The sequence below is a fragment of the Panthera pardus genome, unplaced genomic scaffold, assembly GCF_024362965.1.
Source record: "Panthera pardus isolate Hobbes unplaced genomic scaffold, ASM2436296v1 HiC_scaffold_27, whole genome shotgun sequence".
NCBI lineage: Eukaryota > Metazoa > Chordata > Mammalia > Carnivora > Felidae > Panthera > Panthera pardus.
In genome coordinates this window covers 78,888,058-78,916,042 of record NW_026526843.1, presented here as the reverse complement: position 1 = coordinate 78,916,042, position 27,985 = coordinate 78,888,058, and the positions used below count along the sequence as shown (strand labels likewise).

The following is a 27,985-nucleotide window of genomic DNA, read 5'->3' as shown; positions in this document are numbered from 1 at the left end:
AAACCTCTACTTAAAAATTTTTTTGTTCTTCTTGTTTAGTGAAAAAGTGGATCCTTGAATAGTCATTATCCAGGTTCCAAACATCATGAAGCTATAAAGGGAAGCAAAAGTTATCACATTAAAAATATTCACCACTCAACTGAAAACTTATAAAATGTTTCCTCTGTCAACATACAATGGAATATTATTTGGTTTTAAAAAGGAAAAAAATTCTGGCACATGCTACAACATGGATGAAGCTTGAGGACATTATGCTAAGTAAAATAAGTCAGTCACAAAAAGACAAATACTGTATAATTCCATTTAGATGAAGTACCTAAAGTGGTCAAAATCATAGAGAAAAAAGTAGAATTGTGGTTGCCAAGGGCTAGAGGGGAGGGGAAAATGGGAAGTTATCATTTAATGGGTATAGAGTTTTGGGGCGACTGGGTGGCTCAGTCGGTTAAGTGTCTGACCGTGACTTGGGTCATGATCTCACGGTTTGTGAGTTGGAGCCCCACACCGGGCTCTCTGCTGTCAGTGAAGAGCCTGATTTAGATCCTCTGTCCCCCACTCTCTCTGCCCCTCCCCTGCTGGTTCTCTCTCTCAAAATAAATAAATAAGCTTAAAAAAATTATGGCCATTATTTCTTTAAAAAAATGGGTAAAGAGTTTCAGTTTTACATGATGAGAAGAGTTATGGAGATGGATGATAGTGATGGTTATACAACATTACGAATGTATTTAATACAAATGGCCTGTACACTTAAAATGATTAAGATGGTAAATTTCATGTTATGTATATTTTACCACAATAAAAAAAGGAATTTTAATTTATTCTCCATCTAAACAGTATCTCCTACTTAATACTAGCCTCTCTCCCTACCCCACTATGTCAATTTCTTTCTTTGTGGGTCAGTCTCTTCCTAATTGTCTGATGCCAGCAGCTGAAAGTTCAATGCAAATCAACAAAGTGAATGAACAAAATCTGTCATAAAGGTCAGGATTTCCTTAAGTCAAAGAAAATGATGGAGGACTGCACACATCATGCTAGAAGTCATGGACAAATAAGTATCACTACAGTTAGTGTTCAATAATGGTGGAAGAACGAATTATGAAAGATGATGGCAGGAAAGGCACTTGAAAAAAACAACGATTTGAATATGAAAAGAAACTAGACCCTTAGGGAAAATAAATGCCAAGTATATTTTTTAATGAAAAACAGCCCTTTTTATATTATGCTAGAAAGTTAGATGCAAAGTAATGGATGCTAGATTGTGCTATCATATAATTGGTTAGGAAAATTTATGCTCCCCAAAATGAAGCAATGATTTCATGCTTTGTCCACCTAAAAAAAAAATCTACAGAGAGATTTCCATTCTGGATAAGATAGAGTAACCACACTCTACCGTATTTCCACTGAAGGTAGTTATAAAACCTAGGAGCAGCTATTTGAAGACTCTGAAAAGTAAACACTAGCAGGGGGATTGGGGAAGAAGACCAGAATTCAAAGTACACATCACTGGCAAATTCTACCAAACAATTAAAGAAGAAAAACCAGGAGTGCCTGGGTGGCTCAGTTGGTTAAGCATCCTACTTCAGCTTAGTGAAGTTCAAGCCCCACATCAGGCTCTGTCCTGGCAGCTCAGAGCCTGGAGCCTGCTTCAGATTCTCTGTCTCTCTCTCACTGCCCATTCCCCATTTGTGCATTTTCTCTCTCTCTCTCTCTCTCTCTCTCTCTCTCTCTCTCTCTCTCTCCCTCTCTCTCTCAGAAATAATAAATGAATAAACTTAAAAAAAAGAAAAAACAATTCTACACAATCTCTTCCAAGAAAAAAAAAAAGAACACTTGCTAACTCATTTTGAGTCCAGTAGTACCCTGATATCAAAACCAGAGAAAGACAGCACAAAAAATTACAGGCCAATATTCCTCATGAAAATAAATGTAAAACTTTTCATTGAAATACTACTAATTCAAATCCAATAATATAAAAAAAAATTATAATATACCTTGACCACATCCTGGGAATGCAAGGATGGTTCAATATTCAAAAAGCTCATGATCTTATCAGCAGATGCAAAAAATTACATTTGACAAAATATACCATCCTTTAATGATAAAAACTCTCAGTAAACTAGGAAGAGAAGAGAACTTCCTGATAATGTGCATCTACAAAACCTACAGCTAATGTAATACTTAATGCTGACTGTTTTTCCCAAAGATCAGGAATAAGATATATCCTCTATTATCACTACAATTCAACATTGTTTGGAAATCCTCGACAGTGTATTAAGTCAAGAAAAAAAGACACAGACTACAAAAGAAATAGAACTGTCCTTATTTAGAGACAATATGATCACCTACACAGAAAATACCAAAAAACTACCAAAAAAATTCCTTGTGAGTTTAGAAAGGTTGCAGAATACAGGGTTAACACACAAAAATCAATCATATTTCTATATGCTAGCAATGAACAAAATAATATCCTTTATAATAGGTGCCTCAAATATAAAATAAATAAATATTTTTTAAAAATGTATGGGACTTGTATACTGAAAAGTATAAAATGTTGATAAATCAAAGATGAACTAAATAAATGGAGAGAGATATCATATTACTGGATTTCAAAACTCACAAATTCATCTATATGGTTGACCTTTGAACAACACAGATTTGAGCTGGGTGAGTCCACTTATATGTGAAATTTTTTTTTTATTTTAGAGAGAGAGAGCACAAGTGGGGGTGAGGGGCAGAGGAAGAGAGAGAATCTTAAGCAGCCTCCATGCTCAGTGCAGAGTCCAATGTGGGTGAATCCCATGACCCTGAGATTATGGCTTGACCTGAAATCAAGAGTCGGATGCTCAACCGACTGAGCCACCCAGGTGCCCTTATATGTGAATATTTTTGATAAATACAATACAGTATTTTAAATGTATTTTCTCTTCCTTATAATTTTCTTAACATTCTTTTCTCTATCTTACTTTATCATAAGAATATAGTATATAATACATATAACATACAAAATATGTGTTAATCAACTGTTTATGTTATCAGTAATGCATCTAGTCAAAAGCAGGCTATTAGTAGTTAAGTTTATGGGGAATCAAAAGTTATACATGGATTTTTTACTGCATGGGGGGGGGTCGGTACCCCTAACCCACATGTTGTTAAAGGGTCAACTGTATATTTAATATAAGGAATTCCCATTAAAATCCCAGCAGGATTATTGTTTGTAGATATAGAAAAGATTATTCTAAAATTAATTTGGGCGGACAAAAGGAACTAGAATAGACAAAATAATTTTGAAAAACAATAAAATTGGAAGGATCACTACCTAATTTTGTCTTACACAAAGCTATAGTATTCAAGACAGAGTGCTATTTGCAAAGAGATAGACACATGAGTCAAGTGAACAGAACAGAGTCTAGAAATAGACCCACACAAATAGCAATTCAATGGAGAAAAGCCAGTCTTTTCAACAAACTGTGTTGAAACAACTGGATATCCATATACAAAAACAAACCAAAACACCTCAACTTTTATACAAAAATGAACTGTAAATAATGATTTGTTCTAAATGTAAAATTTTAAACTATATAATTTTTATAAGAAAAAAGGATAATATTGTCATGCCTGAATTAGGCAATGTATTTTTAGACATGATACCAAAAGCATGATCCATAGAAGATAAAAATTAAAAACTTTTGCTTTGCAAAAGTCACTGTTAAAGGGAGGTAAAGATAAACTACAGACTAGGAGAAAATATTTGCAAACAAGATATCTGACAAAGGACTTTAAGCAAGAATATATAAAGAACTCACAGAAATCAACAGTGAGTAAATAAACAACTCAAGTAAAAATGGGCAAAAGACTGTTCACGAACAGACTATTCACCAAAGAAGACATATGGATGGCAAGTAAGCACAAGAAAAAATGTTTATCATTAGTCATTTGAGGAATGCAAATTAAAATTATGAAGAGCTGCCACTACACACCTATTAGAATGCTTATAAAAAATACTGATTAGTAAAAAGTGCTAGTGAGGAATGGAACAGCCACACTGGAAAATGGTTTGGCGGGGTCTTATAAAGCCAAAGTTAAACATACACTTACCATATGACCCAGAAATCCCACTCCTCGGTATTTCCACCAGGGAGATAAAAACTTAAGTTCATTAGAGAAAAATCTGTACATAAATGTTTATAGCAACTGTCTTCGAACTACCAAAAATTGGAAACAACTCAAATATCTTTTAGAGGTGAATGAATAAATACACTGTGGCATACCCATACAATGTATACCACTTATCAATAAAAAGCAAGAATTATTGATAGATGCAACATGAAACAATGTAGAAGAATCTCAAGGCATTATGTTGAATGAAAAATACTATTCTCAAAGGATTAAATACTATGTGATTCCATTAATATGTTATCCTCTAAAAGATATAACTGTAGTGACAAACAATAGACTGGTAGTTGCCAGGAGTTAGGGATAAGTTTGGGTGTGATTACAAAGTGACAGCATGAGAGATTTTTGGGGGTGGCTCAACTGTTCTGATCCTAATTGTGATGGTGGTTACATAAATCATGTGCTAAAAATTCAGAGAACTATATACACACACATATAAAAGTCAGTTTTACTTTATGTTAATTTTTAAAAGTTTATTTATTTTTGAGACAGAGCATGTACAAACACAAATGGGGGAGGGGCAGAGAGAGAGAGAGAGACTCCCAAGCAGACTCCGCACTGTCAGCACAGAGCCTGATGTGGAGCTCGAACTCATGAACCATGAGATCATGATCTGAGCCAAAATCAAGAGTTGAACACTTAACTGACTGAGCCACACAGGTGCCCACTTTATGTTAACTTTAAAAATAAACTGAAAAACCCATTGTGCAAGTCTAAATTAAATTATTAAAAACAAAACTGACTTATTTTCCTAACTTTTAGCTTCATTTCACAAGACAAATTCCCCAGTAGAGCCTTTTTCTCACTATTAACAATGAAATACTGATTTTTGTTTTATGTGGACCTACTTTAAGTAGTCTTTTTCATGACCCATTAACCTCAACTAAGCAAGACCTTCTTTATATCAAGGTATACATTGAAACACAAAAAGGGTAGAAGCACATATTCTAGAGTGATAACTATACCAAGTTGTTTCTGGGTAATGAGATTTTAAGTGTCTTTATTTTCTAGATTTTCCAGAGTAAGCTTTTTTATCTTGATAGTGGGGAAAAAGGCAAAGAACTCTTTCATTCCAGACCTAGTAATGTTTTCAAAGGAAACTTTGGGGTTCCAGTCTGTAAGCATGGAGAAAACAAGCAGCTAGATGGAGAGAAGGTAGGTAGCACAGAAAAAAAATCAAATCTGCTGGTGGTACTAGTGAAGGAAAGAAAACTGGCAACTCTTAGGAAGAAGTCTAGCTCACCTGAGACTGTTTGAAAACATCCTTCCCAACCACATCCAGATTTGAAGGGTCTTTAATGGAGCTAACATACTCAGAAACAGCCTTGATCACCACATCACAGGGAGGAAGAACCAGCTGATGAGCTCGGACCTAGAAGAGATAAGATAAGCAAGGTACATTGAGGTTGATGATGATCACTAAGAGAAAGAGTGATGTAGAGGTAAGACAGAAAATTCAAATTCAGTAAATCCACTTAGAGATAGTTAAAATCTTTTCCTTAAAAATAGTTTCCTCCAGGGGCACCTGGGTGGCTCAGTCAGTTGAACGGCCGACTCTTGGTTTCAACTCAGGTCATGATCTCACGGTTCATGAGTTTGAGCCCCGTGTGGGGCTCTGCGCCGGCAGTGCAGAGTCTGCTTGGGATTCTCTGTCTCCCCCTCTTTCCTCTCCTCTCTCTCTCCCTCAAAAGTAAGTAAATAAACATTAAAAAATAGTTTTCCTCATGATTCTCAGCATAGAACACTTGGGGGAAAAAAAACCCCAAAAATATAAAGAAAGATAACGTCATATCATTTATAATCCTACTATAGAGATAACCACTAGCTGAGGACACTGCCATAATCAGTTTTCTTTCATAATACCATTTGGCAGCTTTTAGTTTTTTAAATAATTTTTTAACGTTTATTTATTTTTGAGAGAAAGAGAGAGAGAGAGCACACATGAATGGAAAAAGGCAGAGAGACAGGGAGACACAGAATCCAAATCAGGCTCCAGGCTCTGAGCTGTCAGCACAGAGCTTGAGGCGGAGCTCGAATGCGTAAACGGTTAGATCACAGTCAGATGTGGTCAGGAGCCGAAGTCAGACACTTAACAGACTGAGCCACCCAGGCGCCCCTGGCTGCTTCAAATTCTTTGCAAGTATCGGTAAGGTTTTAATTTGTGGGCCATATTTGGATCCCGATTTGAACTAGCTACAAAAAAAGCCTTTTTGAAACAATCAAGATGATCCTAAAATGGACTGGATGTTAACTTATTAATTTTGTTAAAAGTAATAATGGCATTGTGCTTATGTATGAAAATGCCCATGTTTTCGAGATGCATATAGAAGAATTTGGGAGTAAAATGACTTGAGGTCCAGAATTTATTTTAAAGTACATTAGCAACAGCAATAATAATAATAATAATAATAATAATAAAACTCCAGCAAGTGTGGCTACATCTTCATAACTGTAGGAGCTAGAAGATGTTCAATAGTGACTCACTATATTATTATTTTATCTACATTTGTGATGCTTGAAAAAATTTAAATACAGGTTTTCTTTAATGTTATGATAAAATGTAGGTATGATTTTTGTTCACTTTCTAATTATTTAATTATAAGCTTCCTAAACTGGTAATTACTCAGTCAAAGGGTACAAACTTTTTTTATTGTCACGTTAGCTCACATGCAGTGTAGTCTTGGCTTCAGGAGTAGATTCCTGTGATTCATCACTTAACATACAACATCCAGTGCTCATCCCAACAAGTGCCCTCCTCAATGCCCATCTCACATACTCCACCCCCTAAACCCCTACCCCCAGCAACCCTCAGTTTGTTCTCTGTATTTAAGAGTCTTTTATGGTTTGCCTCCCTCTGTTTGTAACTTATTTTTCCTTCCCTTCCCCTACGGTCATCTGTTAAGTTTCTCAAATTCCACAATATGATATCTGTCTTTCTCTGACTGACTTATTTCGCTTAGCATAATACCCTCCAGTTCCATCCACGTTGTTGCAAATGGCCAGATTTCATTCTTTTCACTGCCAAGTAGTATTCCATTGTGTATATATACCACATCTTCTTTATCCATTCATCAGTTGATGGACATTTGGGCTCTTTCCATAATTTGGCTATTGTCAATAGTGCTGCTATAAACATTGGGGTGCATGTGCCCCTTCGAATCAGCACTCCTGTATCCTTTGGATAAATTCCTAGTAGTGCTGTTGCTCAGTTGTAGGGTAATTCTATTTTTAATTTTTTGAGGAACCTCCACACTGTTTTCCAGAGCAGCTGCACCAGTTTGCATTCCCATCAACAATGCAAGAGGGTTCCCTTTTCTCCACATCCTTTCCAATATCTGTTGCTTCCTGAGTTGTTAATTTTAGCCACTCTGACCTGTGTGAGGTGGTATCTCAATGTGGTTTTGATTTGTATTTCTCTGATGATGAGTGATGTTGAGCATCTTTTCATGTGTCTGTTGGCCATCCAGATGTCTTCTTTGGAAAAGTGTCTATTCATGCCTTCTACCCATTTCTTCACTGGATTATTTGTTTTTTGGGTGTTGAGTTTGGTAAGTTCTTTATAGATTTTGGATAATGACCCTTATCTGATATGTCATTTGCAAATATCTTCTCCCATTCTGTTGGCTGCCTTTTAGTTTTGTTGATTGTCTCCTTTGCTGTGCAGAACCATTTTACCTTGATGAGGTCCCACTATTCATTTTTACTTTTGTTTCCCTTGCCTTCGGAGACATATTACTATAGTGATTCACTACATTATTATTTTATCTACTTTTGTGATGCTTGAAAAAATTTTAAATACAGGTTTTCTTTAATGTGATAAAATGTAGGTATGATTTGTTGTTCACATTCCAATTATTAAATTACAAGTTTCCTAAAATGGTAATTACTCAGTCAAAGGGTATAAACTTTTTAAAGGCTTTTTATATAAAATTGTTTGGGCAAAAAGCTGTACCATTCATTCCTTCAACAAATATTTACTGCCTAATGTGTACTAACTAAGCACTGTCATAGGCACCAAGAACACAGCAGTGAATAAGATAAATATTGCTGCCCTTATGGAAGATTAAATTCTAGGGTAAGTGTGTCAGGATATCTTACAGAATAAATAAGTAAAATGCATACTATGTTATATGTAGGTAAGTGCTGGAGAAAATCTAAGCAGAGGACGGGCATGGGAATGCAAGAGTGTGTGTGTGTGTGTGTGTGTGTGTGTGTGTGTGTATACAACCATGCAATGTTAAATACGATGGTCAGGAAAGGCCTCACTGAGAAAATGCCATTTGAGAAAACCTGTAAGGGTGAGGACATAGTTATGTGGGAGGAAAAAGAATTCCAAGTGGAGAAAATAATAAATACAAAGGTTCTACAAGCAAAAGAAAAGAGAAGATGAAATCAGAGCTGTAACAGAGGCCAGTCAGTACAAGACTTTGTAGGCCATGGTAAAGATTGAGTGAGTGACGTGGAGAGCCACTGGAGGATTTTGAATTAGAGAAGTGACTGATCTGAATAAGGTTTTAAAAGGATCACTCTGGCTGTTATATTGAGAATAGATTTGGGAGAGGGGAGAGTGCAAACAGAAAACCAACAGTTAATAAGCTGTTATAATAATCCAAGCAAGAAATAATGGTGAATTGACCAGGGTAGTAGCAATGAAAATGGTGAGAAGTGGACATATATAGAAGGGAGAACTGATGGTATTTGCTTACAGAGGAAATGCAGGGTGTAAGAAAGAGAGAAAGAAATCTGAGATGACTCTATGGTTTTTAGCCTGAGCAACTAGAAGGATGAGATTGTCATTAATGAAAATGTGGAAGGTTCTCGGAGGAACAGATTTAGGGGAAAGATCATGAGTTTCCACTTGGATATATGACCCTGAGGTGTTTAGTAGGCTGTTAGATATTACGATTTGGAGTTTAAGAGGCATGTTAAAACTAGAGACATAGAGGGGTGCCTGGGTGGCTCAGTTGGTTAAGCATCTGACTCTTGATTTCGATTCAGGTCATGATTCCAGGGTTGTGGGATGGAGCCCCGCATCATCCTGAATCCATGCTCAGCATGCAACCTACTTAGGATTCTCTCTCCCTCTCCTTCTGCCTCTCTCCCACTCATGCACATGCTCTCCCTCCATCTCTCTCTCAAAAAAAAAATTAAAAAAACTAGAGACATATATTTAAGAGTCATCAATGGACAGATGATACTTAGTCATGATATTGTATGAGATCAACCATTAAGACAGAAAGTATAGGTAGAACTAAGAGAAGGGACCAAGGATAGAATTCTGTGTCACTCCAAAGATAAGAAAAGAAGAAAAAGAAGTAGCAAAGGAAACAGGAGCAGCCAGTGAAATAGGAAGGAAACTAGAAGAGAGTGGTGTCCTTAAAGCTAAGTGAAGAACACGTTCTAAGGAAGAGGAAGTGAGCAACTGGGTCAAATGCTGCTGATTGGTCAAATATGATGAACACTGAAAGCTGGCCATTAGATTATTAACATCGAGGTTTATTAACAACTTGAGCTCATCAAGAGCCATTTCTGCAAAGCAGATTGAGAGAGAGTAGGGAAAAGGAATAATAAACACCTCAAGTATAGATGACTCTATAGGAGGCTTTGCGATAAGGGAAGAAGAAATATGGGCTAGAAGAGAAGAAGAAATATGGAATAGTAGCTTGAGTGGAGGAAGTAGGGTCAAGAGCAGAATTTGCTTTATTTTTTAAGATGGATGCATGCTTATATATGGGATGGGAAAAATTCAATGAAGACAGAAAAATTGATGCAGGAGAAAGAGGGAAGACTTGCAAAAGGGATGACCTTAAGTTAGTAAGAGGGGATGTGATTTGGCATGTACGTAGAGGGGTTGGCCTCAGATGGGAACAAGGACAGGTCATCCATGGTTAACACAAGGCAGGCAGAACAAGTGGGCACACAGATACACATGGGTGAGAAGATGAAAGGGTAGGAGCTGGTGGAAATTCTGTTCCAAATGCTTACATTTTGTCAGTGAAATACATAGCCAGCTCATGAGCTGAGGGAGCAAGGAGGAGGGAGTATTAGAGGCGTTAGGAGAGAGGAAAAGGTATGAACTAGCAGAGTGAAAGAACTAGAGAAAAGTAATATATTCAGCAACTTAAACTACCACCAGAAGTGTATAAGAGTATTACTCTCAACATAGCCTCAAAAGGAGTAGGTACACTAATTTTTCAATATTTGCCAAACTATTAGGTTAAAAAAATAATTTCATTTGCATGACTGATCACTAGTGAGATTTAACATCTATCTAGTCATAGTACTGGCCACTGTATTTCTTCTTTTGTGAATTGTCTGCTTCAGTCTTTTGCTCATTATTTCATTTACTGGGGTATTAGTATTTGACTTCATAGATCTGTATGAATCCTTAAAATATTAAGGGTATTTTCTTCAACAAATGATGTTGAAAAAACTGGACAATTACATGAAAAAGAATGAAAATAGTCCACTTTTTTACACCATACACAAAAATAAATTCAAAATGGATTAAAGGCTTAAACGTGAGACCTGAAGCCCTAAAAATCCTTGAAGAGAGCATAAGCAGTAATTTCTCTGACATCAGCCATACCAACATTTTTCTAGACATGTCTCATGAGGCAAGGGAAATAAAAGCAAAAATAAATTATTGGGACTACATCAAAATAAAAAGCTTCTGCACAGAAAAGGAAATAATCCACAAAACTAAAAGATAACCTACTGAATGGGAGAAGATATTTGCAAATGACACATATGAAAAAGGGTTAGTATCCAAATATATAAAGAACTTAAATAACTCAACACCCCAAAAAACAAATAATCCAATTAAAAAGTAGGCAAAAGACATGAACAGATATTTCTCCAAAGAAGACATACACATTGCCAACAGACACATGAAAACATGTTCCACATCACTTATCATCAGGGAATTGCAAATCAAAACTAACAATGAGATATCACCTCACACCTGTCAGGATGGCTAAAATCAAAAACACAAGAAACAACAAGTGTTGGCGAGGATGTGGAGAAAAAGGAACATTCATGAACTGTTCGTGGGAATGCAAAGTGGTGCAGCCACTGTGGAAAACAGTATGGAGTTTCCTCAGAAAGTTAAAAATAGAACAACCTCATAATCCAGTAATTGCACTACTGGGTATTTACACAAATACAAAAACACTAATTCAAAGGGATACATGCACCCCCATGTTTATGGCAGCATTATTTACAATAGTCAAGATATGGAAGTGGCCTGGGGCACCTGGGTGTCTCAGTTGGTTGAGCATCTGACTTCAGCTCAGGTCATGATCTCGTGATTCATGGGTTCGAGCCCCATGTCGGGCTCTGTGCTGGGAGCCTGGAGCCTGCTTCAGATTCTGTGTCTCCCTCTCTCTGCCCCTCCCCACTCACGCTTTGTTTCTCTCTCTCTTTCAAAAATAAATAAACATTAAAAATTTTTTTAATAAAAAAAAGATATGGAAGTAGCCCAAGGGTCCACTGACAGATGAATGGATAAAGAAGAAATAGCATAAGAGGAGTTAAGATGGCAGCGAAATAGGGGGACCCTGAGCTTTCCTCCTCCCTCAAACAGGTTACATTACTTGGAATAACCAGGAAATCGATCTGTGGACTGACCGAAGGACCTCCACAGTTGGAGGGAGACAGCATGGCAGGTGTGAAGTATGTGGAAGTGAACTGGAGAAGAGAAAAATTGTGGTGCTGCGGAGGGGAGGAAATCCTTTCCATGGAGAGACAAAAGGGAGAGAAAGACACATGGGTTGAGAAAGTGCAGGATCAAGTTACAACAAGAGGAAAACCTCTCTGGATCATGGTCTTGGGGGCGAGAAGTACTGAGTGTCCCAGTTTTTTCTTAAACAGCATTTGGAGCTCAAACTCAGGTTTTGGAAGTGCGTGACTTTCTCTGGAGCGGAGCTATGGCACACATTCCTGGGAAGGAGGGAGCTAGCTCTGGAGTGCATAGCCTAGTGTAGGAATCTCTGGGGCACACTGGGAGAGAACAGTCCCCTTCCTGGAGTACTTTTGGAAAAGCGTTTATTGCCTCCCCAAGGACAAAACACCATGCAGGTGCCAGCAAAAGGCCTTTTTCATCATCATGGGACAGAGGCACACCCAGAGGGAATACAACCTTTGCTGGTTTTAGCAGTGCTACACCATAGATTCTAACGCACAGTGCAGGTGTGGGATTGTTTCTCAGGGAGAGAGGAAGGAAGGAAAAATAAGATACAAACAGAGAAGGTGGCAAACCATAAGAGACTCTTAAATACAGAAAACAAACTGAGGGTTGCTGGAGGGGAGGTGGGTGGTGGGATGGGCTAAATGGGTGGTGGGCATTAAGGAGGGCACTTGCTGGGATGAGCACTGGGTGTTGTATGTAAGTTATGCATCACTGGGTTCTACTCCTGAAACCAATACTACACTGTGTGTTAACTAACTTGAATTTAAATAAATAAATTTTAAAAAAGAAGAATTAGTGTGTGTGTGTGTGTGTCTGTGTGTGTGTGTGTATACATGTTATTCACCCATAAAAAGAATAAAATCTTGCCATTTGCAACAACATGGGTGGATCTAGAGAATATAATGCTAAATGAAATAATTCAGTCAGAGAAAGACAAACAGCATGTAAATTCACTCATGTGTGGAATTTGAAAAAGAAAACAAATGATCAAAGGGGAAAAAAAGATAGACAAGCCAAGAAACAGATTCGTAACTATATAGAGGACAAACTCTGTAAGTGGGTGGTGGTGGGGTTGATAAGTGAAATAAGTGATGGGGTTTAAGGAATGCACTTGTTGTGAAGAGTACTGGGTGATGAATGGAATTGTTGAATCATTATATGGTATACCTGAGAATAATCTAACACTGTATATTAACTACATTGGAATTAAGATAAAAAGTTAATAAAAAAGATTTTAAGGATTTGATCATAATTACAATTTTTTGTAAGTATTTGAAATATTTTAAGCCTAATGAAAGGCAATTATTCTATCAAAACTCCGATGAAAAAAACCTAATGTCCCCTAGGCATGAATGTATAGGTAAGAAAGGGGGCACTTTACCTTAAGTGATGCAAGGGGATGTTCTGGTCCCAAGAGGCTCCAGTGAAAAGCAGCCAGGTCCTCATCTGGGAGAATGTGGTTACCTATAAAGTACATTTGTCATTTACTGACAGTACAAATGTATTCATAGAACTTCCAGGCTATGAAAGGGCCTCTGGGTAAGAAAATAATAAAATAATAATTCACATAGTTGTAGATTTTCAATGTAATGTCTATAGTAGCTATGTGTTGATTACCCACTATGTATCTCATGCATTATATGTATCATCCTTATAATAACCATGCCAGTAGTATTATTATCCCTATTTTACAGATAACGTAACTGAGGTTCAGACAAGTTTGGTGACTTAACACAAAGTAGCATTAAGTTTGGTGACTTAATAAATGCCCACACCAGGATAAGAAGAGGACTTCAAAGCCCGTGCTATTATCTATTACCTAATCATTCTACTTTTTATAATAGCAGCTACAATTACTGACTGCCTAGTAAGTGCTGGATGTTTTATATATCTCATTTCATTTAATATTGTCAGTAACACAATGAAATATACTATTCTATTTCACAGATAAGGAAATTGAAAGCAGGCAGGTGTAACTTCAGTAATTTGCCATAGGCCTAATTCTAAAAATTGTGGTGGCTCCGTTATATGAACCAAACTCAAATCCACTGGGATCATAAGCAGAGGTTACACCTGAGACAACATAGTAACCATCATGCTGTCAGCACATGGAAAACCAACTCAAAACATAATCATCTGTCTGTAATTTACTTTTAAATGCATTTTTTAAAAAAATTTTTTTTTCAACGTTTTTTATTTATTTTTGGGACAGAGAGAGACAGAGCATGAACGGGGGAGGGGCAGAGAGAGAGGGAGACACAGAATCGGAAACAGGCTCCAGGCTCCGAGCCATCAGCCCAGAGCCTGACGCGGGGCTCGAACTCACGGACCGCGAGATCGTGACCTGGCTGAAGTCGGACGCTTAACCGACTGCGCCACCCAGGCGCCCCTTAAATGCATTTTTGAAAGATAAATTGATGGATGACTAGACTGGACTGATATATATGATAAAGCAAATATAGGAAAATGTTAATGGCAGGAATACTGGTGGCAGATATAGGATTTTCACTACCAAATTCTTTCAATTTTGATGTATGTTTGGAAATTTTCATAATAAAATGTTAGCACAACAGAAAAAGAAAAACATATACAGCAGTTTATGTTCTTGATCTAAATTGAGACACAGATTCAGAGGGGAAAGGTGCTAGAGCCAAAAAAAAAAAAAAGTATATTGAGGTAGAGGGAAAGAAATGCTCATGCTCTGAATGGGGGAACCAAAGCTATCTAAGACTAATACAACATTTGGCCTAAGACAGTGCTCTGCATAAAATAATAATGGGATATAACAAAAAAGTTTTTAGAAAAATTGAAATATTTTCTGGAATATCCTGTATTAAATTCATAAGACAAAGATGCTGAGTTTCTAGTAAGAAGCCCAAAAGACTGCTGGGTTTTCCCCAGCATAGTGTTTTGTCATGCGGACTTTAAAAAAGATAAATTCAATAGTGACAGGCTAAATTGCTCTGGTCTTCATGTCTTAGCATTGGAAGAGGAAACTTTACCAATCACTGGAGTCTTTTCTTTGGATACCTACCTAGCAGTGCAGCAAATATAGGAAAATTCATCCTCTTCAAGCCCAGCTGCTTGGCTACTTCCTGCATCAGGAACTGATTGGTAGTGAGATTCTTCCCATTCCAGCTCAGCTTCAGAGCATGGGAACTGTAGTAAGAGGGAATATTGTAGAGGGCATACTCGGAATCATGGGCAAGAAGGCCATGGAAGCCATTTTCCCTGAAAAAAGCCACCACTTCCAAATGGTGGTCTTCAAGGCTCTGAAAGACCTAGGAGGGAAGGAGAGAAGAACATATCATGCAACAGAAACTGATATATTTGGTTAGAAGTCCAGGTTAGCAACTATATTTTATAGTTTGTTGAAATTTAAGATCACAAATGGTTGAACACAATACTCTTCAAAAAAAAGTCTTTCTCATCTTTGAACTTGATTATTCTTACTATAAACAAAGACATCACCATCCATGTATCCATTTAAATGCCCAGTCCTTTCATGAAACTGTCGTGTGAGGCTCTTCAAAAGAATACTGAAATTGGGGAGCCTGGGTGGCTCAGTAGGTTAAGTGTTTGACTCTTGGTTTTGGCACAGGTCATGGTCTGACAGGTTCATGAGTTCGAGCCCTACATCGGGCTCTGTGCTGACAGTGTGGAGCCTTCTTGGGATTCTCTGTCTCCCCCTCTCTCTCTGCCCCACCAGCACGTGCTCTCTCTCTCTCTCTCTCTCAAAAATAAATAAATTGAAAAAAAAGAATACTGAAATTAACATGGTATATATTACTTAAGTTTTCACCTTAAACAATAACAGAAGATATTTTTGTTAGAAATAAAGCTATTATGTATTTCTCAGCACCTTTGAAATGCCACATATACTTTACATACATTATCTCATTGTCAGAACAACCATGGTTGTTCTGAGCAAGGTAGATATGGATAAAAAAACTTACATGTGGAAATAGACACAGAGAGGTTAAATAACATATAGTAAGAATCTGATTCTAAGTTCATCTAACTCCTTTTAAAAAAAATTCTTGCTTGCTATTTTTTTAGAACCACCTTAAACCATAGAGCACCCAAACAGGGCATTTCCAGCAGGTAGAGGTCAGAATCTTCACCCCATTTTAGAAATGAGAAAACTAAAACTATGAGAGGTTCTCTCCCCTCAAAGCTGCATAATGAATGAGTGTACACGGGATTCAAACCCAAGCTGTTCTGACTCGAGAATACATACTTTCCGTTGTACCAGGCTTCTTCCTGGAAAGCACTATTTTTTATATAATAGACTGTTAAGTGGCCTTCCTGTGCATGCCTCTATCACTGCACTTAGAGCATACTGAAATAATCTGCATACTGGTTCTACCACACTAACTTCCTTGACTGCAGAGACTTTATTTATCTTTCGATTTCGGGCTCCAAGATAATGCTTGGAGCATAATATGAATAAAAGTAGCTAACAGATACTGAACACGTACTATGTGCTAAGCAATGTTCCAAGTACTCTGCACACATTAATTCATTTAATAATCTGATAAGGCTATAACTTATTATCATTCCCATTTTTACATTGCTATTCCTAAGGTCACATAGCTGGAAGGAACAAAGCTTGGATTTTGGCTTTAGAGCCTGTGGACCTATATATTTTTGTTGAACTCAACTGACCTAGTTTTTTTTTTTTTCATTTAAATTGTAGAAGAATGGTAGTTTTCTGGAGTCTGACAGGAATTTTAGTGCATTAAGTTTCTCCCAGGATATGGAGAGTCTAGTCACAGTAGATAGTTATGTCACACATTAAGTCCACAGGGGGAGGGACACTGATAAGCAGATAGCAAAGTAATGTCGCATATGTTTGATATCCAAACAAAGGAACCAAAAATCCTTACTTTGTACTGCAACATATTTACACCTAGAGTTATGATAAACTCCAATTGGGTCAGGATAGGAGTACAGTTTTATGCTGTCACCCTGGTGATAGTTTTTTTCAGCATACCTCTCATACAAGTCATTTATTGAGCATTTGTCTGTACTGGGTATAAGTGTGAAACCTTCCCTCTCATCATCACAATCAGACAATGTGAGCGTTATAAGCCCCATCTTACAGATGAGGAAACTGAGGCTCAGAGAAAGGAGATGCCATGCTCAGGGCCACAGAGCATTCCAAATGTCCATCAACAGAGGTGTCTGAGTGGCTCAGGTTGAGTGTCCAACTCTTGATTCCATCTCATGTCATGATCTCACAGTTCGTGGGTTTGAGTCTCACGTCTGGCTCTGTGCTGACAGCGCAGAGCCTGCTTGGGATTCTCTGTCTCGGTCTCTCTCTCAAAAATAAAGAAACATTAAAAAACAAAAACAAATGTCCATCATCAGAAAAATGGTTAAGCAAAATGTGATATATCCACACAAGGGAATATTATTTAGCTATAAAAAGGAATGAAGTACTGATTCATTCTACAACATAAATGAACCTTAAAACCACTATAGAGTGCAAGAAGCCAGACACAAAGGCCAGATATTATATGATCCTTTTTATATTAATATTCCATAACAGGAAAATCCATAGAGATGGAAAAATAGATTAGTGGCTGCCAGGGACTGGGAGAAAAGAGAAATGAAGAATGAGTGCTAGAGGGTACTGGGTTCACTTTTGGGGGGATAAAAATGTTTTGGAATTAGTGGTCACAGTTGTACACAACTGTGAATACAACTGAATTGTACATAAAAAATTGTAAATTTTATGCCATTATGTGAATTATTTCCCAATTTTTTTTATCCCAATTTAAAAAAATGGAACTAGAATTCAAATTCAGCTCTGGGATCCTGGGAAGATGGCGGTGTAGGAGGACGCTGGACTCACCGCGCGTCCTGCTGATCACTTAGATTCCACCTACACTGCCTAAATAACCCAGAAAACCGCCAGAAGACTAGCAGAACGGAGTCTCCGGAGCCAAGCGCAGACGAGAGGCCTACGGAAGAGGGTAGGAAGGGCAGAGAGGCGGTGCGCGCTACACGGACTGGTTGGGGGGAGCCGGGGCCGAGGGGCGGTCCACCAGCCAAGCAGAGCCCCTGAGTCTGGCTTGCAAAAGCGGAGGGGCTGGACGGAGTGTGTTCCGACAGCAAGCGGGACTTGACATCTGGAAGGTTATAAGCTAACAGCTCTGTTCGGAGAACGGGTGGGCTGGAGGACAACAGGAGGGAGAGCTGTTTAGCCCTGGACGACAGAGCTCAGCTTGGCGGGGAACAAAGGCGCTCGCCAGCGCCAACTCCCTCGCCCATCCCCCAGCCAAAATCCCAAAGGGAACCAGTTCCTGCCAGGGAACTTGCTTGCACCGCGCAAACACCCAACACTGTGCATTTGCGGATCCATCCCTCCAGCGGGTCTGACTACCTCCTGGTGCCATAGGGCCCCTCCCGAAGCGGATCTCCGAAGATAAAGCTAGCTGAGCCTGCCCCTCCCGCCCCTGTGCACCTTGCCGATCCACCCCAGCTAATATGCCACATCCCCAGCACCACAAGCCTGGCAGTGTGCAAGTAGCCCAGATGGGCCACACCACACCACAGTGAATCCTGCCCCTAGGAGAGGGGAAGAGAAGGCACACACCAGTCTGACTGTGGCCCCAGCGGTGGGCTGGGGGCAGACATCAGGTCGGAATGCGGCCCGCCCACCAATGCAAGTTATTCAAGACAGCACAGGGGAAGTGCCCCGAAGTCCCGCACCACTCCAGGGACTATCCAAAAAGACAAAACGGAAGAATTCCCCTCAGAAAAATGTCCAGGAAATAACAACAGCTAACGAACTGATCAAAAATGATTTAAACAATATAACAGAAAGTGAATTTAGAATAATAGTCATAACATTAATCGCTGGGCTAGAAAACAGTATAAAGGACAGCAGAGAATCTCTTGCTACAGAGATCAAGGGACTAATGAACAGCCAGGAGGAGCTAAAAAATGCTATCAATGAGCTGCAAAATAAAATGGAGACAACATGGCTTGGATTGAAGAGGCAGAGGAAAGAATAGGTGAACTAGAAGATAAAATTATGGAAAAAGAAGAAGCTGAGAAAAAGAGAGATAAAAAAATCCAGGAGTATGAGGGGAAAATTAGAGAACTAAGTGATGCACTAAAGAGAAATAATATATGTATAACTGGTATTGCAGAGGAGGAAGAGAGAGGGAAAGGTGCTGAAGGGGTACTTGAAGAAATAATAGCTGAGAACTTCCTGGATCTGGGGAAGGAAAAAGGCATTGAAATTCAAGAGGCACAGAGAACTCCCTTCAGACGTAACTTGAATCGATCTTCTGCACAACATATCAGTAAAACTGGCAAAATACAAGGATAAAGAGAAAATTCTGAAAGCAGCTAGAGATAAACGTGCTCTATCATATAAAGGGAGACCTATAAGACTTGTGACCGATCTCTCTACTGAAACTTGGCAGGCCAGAGGAATGGCAGGAGATCTTCAATGTGATGAACACAAAAAAATATGCAGCCGAGAATCCTTTATCCAGCAAGTCTGTCATTTAGAATAGAAGGAGAGATAAAGGTCTTCCCAAACAAACACAAACTGAAGGAATTCGTCGCCACTAAACCAACCCTACAAGAGATCCTAAGGGGGATCCTGTGAGACAAAGTACCAGAGACATCGCTACAAGCATGAAACCTATACACATCACAATGACTCTAAACCCATATCTTTCTATAATAACACTGAATGTAAATGGACTAAATGCGCCAACCAAAAGACATAGGGTATCAGAATGGATAAAAAAACAAGACCATTCTACTTGCTGTCTACAAGAGACTCATTTTAGACCTGAGGACACCTTCAGATTGAGAGTGAGGGGATGGAGAACTATTTATCATGCCACTGGAAGTCAAAAGAAAGCTGGAGTACGAAACTTATATCAGACAAACTAGACTTTAAATTAAAGGCTGTAACAAGAGATGAAGGGCATTATATAATAATCACAGGGTCTATCCATCAGGAAGAGCTAACAATTATAAATGTCTATGCGCCGAACACAGGAGCCCCCAAATATATAAAACAATTACTCACACACATAAGCAACCTTATTGATAAGAATGTGGTAATTTCAGGGGACTTTAACACTCCACTTGCAGAAATGGATAAATCATCTAGACACACGGTCAATAAAGAAACAAGGACCCTGAATGATACATTGGATCAGATGGACTTGACAGATATATTTAGAAGTCTGCATCCCAAAGCAACAGAATATACTTCTCGAGTGCACATGGAACATTCTCCAAGATAGATCACATACTGGGTCACAAAACAGCCCTTCATAAGTATACAAGAATTGAAATCATACCATGCATACTTTCAGACCACAATGCTATGAAGCTTGAAATCAACCACAGGAAAAAGTCTGGAAAACCTCCAAAAGCATCGAGGTTAAAGAACACCCTACTAAAGAATGAATGGGTCAACCAGGCAATTAGAGAAGAAATTAAAAAATATATGGAAACAAATGAAAATGAAAATACAACAATCCAAACGCTTTGGGATGCAGCGAAGGCAATCCTGAGAGGAAAATACATTGCAACACAGGCCTATCTCAAGAAACAAGAAAAATCCCAAATACAAAATCTAACAGCACACCTAAAGGAAATAGAAGCAGAACAGCAAAGACAGCCTAAATCAACCAGAAGAAGAGAAATAATAAAGATCAGAGCAGAAATAAACAATATAGAATCTAAAAAACTGTAGAACAGATCAACGAAACCAAGAGTTGGTTTTTTGAATAAACAAAATTGATAAACCTCTAACCATGCTTCTCAAAAAGAAAAGGGAGATTACCCAAATAGATAAAATCATGAATGAAAATGGAATGATTACAACCAATCCCTCAGAGATACAAGCAATTATCAGGGAATACGATGAAAAATTATATGCCAACAAACTGGACAACCTGGAAAAAATGGACAAATTCCTAAACACGCACACGCTTCCAAAACTCAATCAGGAGGAAACAGAAAGCTTGAACAGACCCATAACCAGAGAAGAAATTGAATCATTCATCAAAAATCTCCCAACAAATAAGAGTTCAGGACCAGATGGCTTCCCAAGGGAATTCTACCAGACATTTAAAGCAGAGATAATACCTATCCTTCTCAAGCTATTCCAAGAAATAGAAAGGGAAGGAAAACTTCCAGACTCATTCTATGAAGCCAGTATTACTTTGATTCCTAAACCAGACAGAGACCCAGTAAAAAAAGAGAACTACAGGCCAATATCCCTGATGAATATGGATGCAAAAATTCTCAATAAGATACTAGCAAATCGAATTCAACAGCATATAAAAAGAATTATTCACCATGATCAAGTGGGATTCATTCCTGGGATGCAGGGCTGGTTCAACATTCGCAAATCAATCAATGTGATACATCCCATTAATAAAAGAAAATATAAGAACCCTATGATCCTGTCAATTGATGCAGAAAAGGCCTTTGACAAAATTCAGCAACGTTTCTTAATAAAAACCCTTGAGAAAGTTGGGATAGAAGGAACATACTTAAAGATCATACAAGTCATTTATGAAAAGCCCACAGCTAACATCATCCTCAATTGGGAAAAACTGAGAGGTTTTTCCCTGAGATCAGGAACACGACAGGGATGTCCACTCTCTTCGCTGTTGTTTAACATAGTGTTGGAAGTGCTAGCATCAGCACTCAGACAACAAAAGGAAATCAAAGGCATCAAAATTGGCAAAGATGAAGTGAAGCTTTCACTTTTTGCAGATGAAATGATATTATACATGGAAAATCCGATAGACTCCACCAAAAGTCTGCTAGAACTGATACATGAATTCAGCAAAGTCACAGGATACAAAATCAATGTACAGAAATCAGTTGCATTCTTAGACACTAATAATGAAGCAACAGAAAGACAAATAAAGAAACTGATCCCATTCACAATTGCACCAAGAAGCATAAGATACCTAGGAATAAATCTAACCAAAGATGTAAAAGATCTGTATGCTGAAAACTATAGAAAGCTTATGAAGGAAATTGAAGAAGATATAAAGAAATGGAAAAACATTCCGTGTTCATGGATTGGAAGAATAAATATTGTCAAAATGTTAATACTACCCAAAGCTATCTACACATTCAATGCAATCCCAATCAAAATTGCACCAGCATTCTTCTCGAAACTAGAACAAGCAATCCTAAAATTCATATGGAACCACAAAAGGCCCCGAATAGCCAAAGTAATTTTGAAGAAGAAGACCAAAGCAGGAGGCATCACAATCCCAGACTTTAGCCTCTACTACAAAGCTGTCATCATCAAGACAGCATGGTATTGGCATAAAAACAGACACATAGACCAATGGAATAGAATAGAAACCCCAGAACTAGACCCACAAACGTATGGCCAACTCATCTTTGACAAAGCAGGAAAGAACATCCAATGGAAAAAAGACAGTCTCTTTAACAAATGGTGCTGGGAGAACTGGACAGCAACATGCAGAAGATTGAAACTAGACCACTTTCTCACACCATTCACAAAAATAAACTCAAAATGGACAAAGGACCTGAATGTGAGACAGGAAACCATCAAAACCGTAGAGGAGAAAGCAGGAAAAGACCTCTCTGACCTCAGCCGTAGCAATCTCTTACTTGACACATCCCCAAAGGCAAGGGAATTAAAAGCAAAATGAACTACTGGGACCTTATGAAGATAAAAAGCTTCTGCACAGCAAAGGAAACAACCAACAAAACTAAAAGGCAACCAACGGAATGGGAAAAGATATTTGCAAATGACATATCGGACAAAGGGCTAGTATCCAAAATCTATAAAGAGCTCACCAAACTCCACACCCAAAAAAACAAATAATCCCGTGAAGAAATGGGCAGAAAACATGAATAGACACTTCTCTAAAGAAGACATCCAGATGGCCAACAGGCACATGAAAAGATGCTCAACGTTGCTCCTCATCAGGGAAATATAAATCAAAACCACACTCAGATATCACCTCACGCCAGTCAGAGTGGCCAAAATGAACCCATCAGGAGACTATAGATGCTGGAGAGGATGTGGAGAAACGAGAACCCTCTTGCACTGTTGGTGGGAATGCAAACTGGTGCAGCCACTCTGGAAAACAGTGTGGAGGTTCCTCAAAAAATTAAAAATAGACCTACCCTACGACCCAGCAATAGCACTGCTAGGAATTTACCCAAGGGATACAGGAGTACTGATGCATAGGGGCACTTGTACCCCAATATTTATAGCAGCACTCTCAACAGTAGCCAAATTATGGAAAGAGCCTAAATGTCCATCAACTGACAAATGGATAAAGAAATTGTGGTTTATATACACAATGGAATACTACGTGGCAATGAGAAAGAATGAAATATGGCCTATATACCAACCTGGATGGAACTGGAGAATGTTATGCTAAGTGAAATAAGCCATACAGAGAAAGACAGATACCATATGGTTTCACTCTTATGTGGATCGTGAGAAACTTAAGAGAAACCCATGGGGGAGGGGAAGAAAAAAAAAAGAGGTTAGAGTGGAAGAGAGCCAAAGCATAAGAGACTCTTAAAAACTGAGAACAAACTGAGGGTTGATGGGTGGTGGGAGGGAGGGGAGGGTGGGTGATGGGTATTGAGGAGGGCAGCTTTTGGGACGAGCACTGGGTGTTGTATGGAAACCAATTTGACAATAAACTTCATATATTGAAAAAAAAAAACAAAACAAATTCAGCTCTGTCCACAATGCCCATGCTTCCGAACTCTCCCTTTTAAAACTTTTTATTATGGAAAAATTTAAACATACAAAGGTAAAGAAAATACCATAATAAACGCCTATGATACCATTATCCTGTTTCAGCTACTATCCATGTTAAGTCATTCTTGTTTCATCTACTGTGCCCTACTTCTGTTCCGCCAATTTTAAATACACTTTTCAATTGTGACTAAAAAACCATGTAACATAAAATTTACCATCTTAACCATTTTTACGTGTATAGGTCAGTAGTGTTGTTTACTCACATTGTTGTGAAACAGATCTCTAGGACTTTTTAATCCTGCAAATCTGAAACTCTATACCCATTAAACAACAACTCTCTGTTTCCGCCTCTCCCCCAGCTTCTTGCAACCACCATCCTACTTTCTGTTTCAATTAATTTGACTTGATACCTCATATAAGTGGAACTATACAGTATTTATCTTTTTATGACTGACATTTCATTTAACAATGTTCTCAAGGTTCATTCACTTTGTAGCATGTGACAGGATTTCCTTCCTTTTTAAGGCTAAAATAATATTCCATTGTATGTACATACTACATTTTCTTCATCTGTTCATCACTGGACAAATGGGTTGCTTCCACTTCTTGGCTATTGTGAATAGTGCTGCTATAAACATAGATGTGCAAATCTCTCTTCAAGATCCTGTTTTCAGTTCTTTTGGATACATACTCAGAAGTACAATTGCTTAATTATATGGTAGTTTTATTTTTAATTTTTTGAAAGAAACTCCATACTGTTTTCCATAGAGGTTGTGCCATTTTATATTCCCAACAACAGTGTACAAGGGTTCTAACTTCTCCACAACCTCACCAACACCTGGTTCTTTTCTTTTGTTTCCTTTTATAGTAGCCATCCTAATGGGTATGAGGTGATATCTCATTGTGGTTTTCATTTGCATTCTCTGATAATTAGTTATGTTGAGCATCTTTTCATATGATTGTTGGTCATTTCTGGCATACTTTCAAGCAAATTGAAGATATCAAATCACCTATAAATACTTCATTCCTTATATGTAACATAAATACTTTTAAAATAATACTAGAATTTCACCAAAGTTAACAAGTTTCTTAATACCATAATATCCAGTAGCTACTCTATTTTCCAAGATTGCCTTAAAAATGTTTTTTGACAGTTGGTTTGTTCAAATAAGGATCCAAAAAGGGTCCACATGCTGCATTTGGATGATACAGCTTCTACATATCTTGTAACAGTTGCCCTTGACTTTATTAAATGCCATTTAATTGTTGCAAAATCCATAACTCACTTTTTAAATTACACAGTTAATATGGATTATTCAACAGATGGTGTTGGAATAACTGGACATTTATTTGAGAACAATTAGATCCATTCCTCATACTTTAACTGGGATAACTATAAAAATAATAGAAGACTCCATGTGGAATTTTTAAAAATAATTTCAGAGTTTACATATAACAATTTCGAAGTTTACATATAAGAGAAAAACCAGTAACAGTAAAGAGGAAGATCAACCTTCTTGACTAAATAAAAATAAAACATTTATGTTTAGGGAAAGCCAATGTAAGTAAACTCAAAGGGCAAATGACAAATTGCAAAAACAAACAAACAAAAAAAAAAACAAACCCACAAAAATTGCAACTCACAGTATAGAGGGCTAATTCCTCTAACAGAAAATTTTTAAAAAGCCTAACAACACAAGAAAACAGTTCACAAAAAAGGAAACACAAGTAGATTGTAAGCATATAAAAAGATGATAAAACTCACTTGTGATAAGAAGTAAAAATTAAAATAATGCTGAAAGAGGGTTTTTCACCTAGAAGATTACCAAATACTACACTGGTAAGGGAAACAGGCACTCACAAATATTGAAGGTAGGTGTGTAAGTGATACAATGTCTTTGGAGAAAAATCTGGCAAGATCTGTCAAAACTACAAATGAACATACCTTTTGACTGGGTAACTTTGTTTCTACAGATTCATCTTTTAGATATGTAAAGCACTTGGAACAACACTGCAAGTGCTTGTATAAGCAAGAGCATTGCAACTGTACAAGTATTCATTGTAGCATTATTATAATAGCTAAAAACTGGAAAAATCTAATTGCTCAATAAGGGACTATCCATATATTATAACATGTGTAAAATGGAACAGGGTGGAACCATAAAAAATTAAAACTCTATGTACTCACATGGAAAACTCAGCATGATAAAATAAATGAAAAAGCAAAGTACAAATTTAGTATGCAACCATTTAAAAAAATGTTTATTTATTTTGAGAGAGAGCGCATGCAAGCAGGGGAGGAGTAGAGAGAGGGAGAGAGAGAATCCCAAGCAGGCTCCGCACTCGAAACACACAGCCCGAGGCGGGGATCAATCTCACAAATTGTGAGATCACGACCTGAGCTGAAATCAAGAGTCGGACGCCAAACTAACTGAGCCACCCAGGCACGCGCGCGCACACACACACACACACACACAAACAGAAAGAGAGAGAGAGAGAATATTTAAAAAAAATGTTTTTTGAGAGAGAGTGAATGTGAGCAGGGGAAGGGCAGAGAGAGAGGGGGACAGAGAAGTGGGCTCTGCTGACAGCAGTGTGCCCGATGTGGGGCTTGAACTCACAAACTGTGAGATCATGCCCTGAGCCGAAGTTGGAAGCTCAACTAACTGAGCCACCGGGTGCCTGGAGAGAGAGAGTGTTAAGCAGGTTCCACACCCAGCGAGGAACTCAATGCAGGGCTCCATCTCACAACCCTGAGATCATGACATGAGCTGAAGTCTAGTCGGACGTTTAACCAACTGAGCAATCTAGGTGTCCCAGTATGCTCCCATATTTTAAAAGGTATATTTGTGGGGGTGCCTGGGTTGCTCAGTCAGTTAAGCATCCTTTTGATTTCAGCCAGTTCCTGGGTTTGAGCCATGTATCAGGCTATGCTGACAGAACAGAGCCTGCTTGGGATTCTATCTCCCTCTCTCTCTCTGCCCCTGTCCCATTTGCGCTCTAACTCTCTCAAAATAAATAAAAATTAAATTAAATTAAAGGTCTGTTTGTGGTGTGTGTGCACTAAGTGGTTATAAGTATTTGCTTTTATATGCATAACTTTGGAAGAATACACAACTAACTGATAATATTGGTCAACTCTGGAGAAAAGAATCTAGTGGCTAGGGACAGAGGTGGGAGATTTTTCTTTTATCATATATTGTTTTGTACCTTTTGAATTTTTATATCATGAATTGCAACATTTAACTCAAAAGGTAAATTACAACTGAATAAAAGCAGAACATACTCCAGGTAAAAATAAAATCAGGAATACAGGCATGCCTCAGACATTGCAGGTTCAGTTCTAGAACACTGTGATAAAGTATCTCAATAAGGTAAGTAAAATGAGGGTTTTTTTTGTTTCCCAGTGCATATAAAGGTTATGTTTATACCATACTGTACTCTATTAAGTGTGCAATAGCATTATGTCTAAAAAAGTACATACCTTAATTTAAAAATACTTTATTGCTCAAAAATGCTAACAATCATCTGAGCTTTCAGTAAGTCATAATCTTTTTGGTGGTAGAGGGTTTTGCCTCATTGTTGATGGCTGCTGGCTGATCAGGGTGGTAGATGCTGAAGGCTGGGGTGGCCGTGGCAATCTCTTAAAATAAGGCAACAATGAAGTTTGTCTCATCGATTCTTCCTTTCAGGAAGGATTATTCTGTGGCATGTGGTGCCATTCAATAGCATTTTACCCACAGCAAAACTTCTTTCAAAAGTGGAGTCAATTGGAGCGCCTGGGTGGCTCGGTGGGTTGAGCGTCCAACTTCAGCTTAGTTCATGATTTCAAGGTTCATGTGCTTGAGCCCTGCAGCAGGCTGTGTTGACAGCACGGAGCCTGCTTCAGATTCTGTCTCCCTCTCCCTCTCTCTCTCTCTCAAAAAAAAATAAATATTAAAATTTTTTTAAAAAGTGAAATCAATCCCTCAAACCCTACCACTGCATATCAACTAAGTTTATGCAATATTCTAAACTCTTTGTTGTCATTGCAACAATCTTCATAGCATCTTCACCAGTAGATTCCATCTTGTGAAACTACTTTCTTTGTTCATCCATAAAAGTGAACTCCTCACCCATTAATTTTAGCGTAAGATAGCAGCAATTCAGTCACATCTTCAGGCTCCACTTCAAATTCTAGTTCTTTTGCTATTTCTACCACATCTGCAAGTATTTCCTCTGTTGGTCTTGAACACCTCAGTCACCCATGTGGACCAGAATCAATTTCTTCTAAATTCTCATTAATGTTGATATTTTGACTTCTTCCCATTAATCATGAATGCTCTTAATGACATCTAGAATACTGAATTCTTTCCAGAGGTTTT

At 38.1% G+C, this 27,985-nt stretch overlaps 1 protein-coding gene across 2 annotated transcripts in view; it reads right to left on the bottom strand.

Annotated features, from left to right (window-relative positions):
* The window catches only part of FAM120C (family with sequence similarity 120C), a 123,612-nt gene that overhangs the window by 74,875 nt on the left and 20,752 nt on the right, over positions 1-27,985 (bottom strand). For both annotated transcript variants that reach the window (XM_053891583.1, XM_019436638.2), the window contains exons 2-4: positions 14,895-15,141; positions 13,242-13,324; positions 5,414-5,542 (exon numbers count right to left, since the gene is read on the bottom strand). In XM_053891583.1, coding sequence (XP_053747558.1) covers positions 5,414-5,542; positions 13,242-13,324; positions 14,895-15,141 — 459 coding nt within the window. The remainder of the gene's footprint in view (positions 1-5,413; positions 5,543-13,241; positions 13,325-14,894; positions 15,142-27,985) is intronic.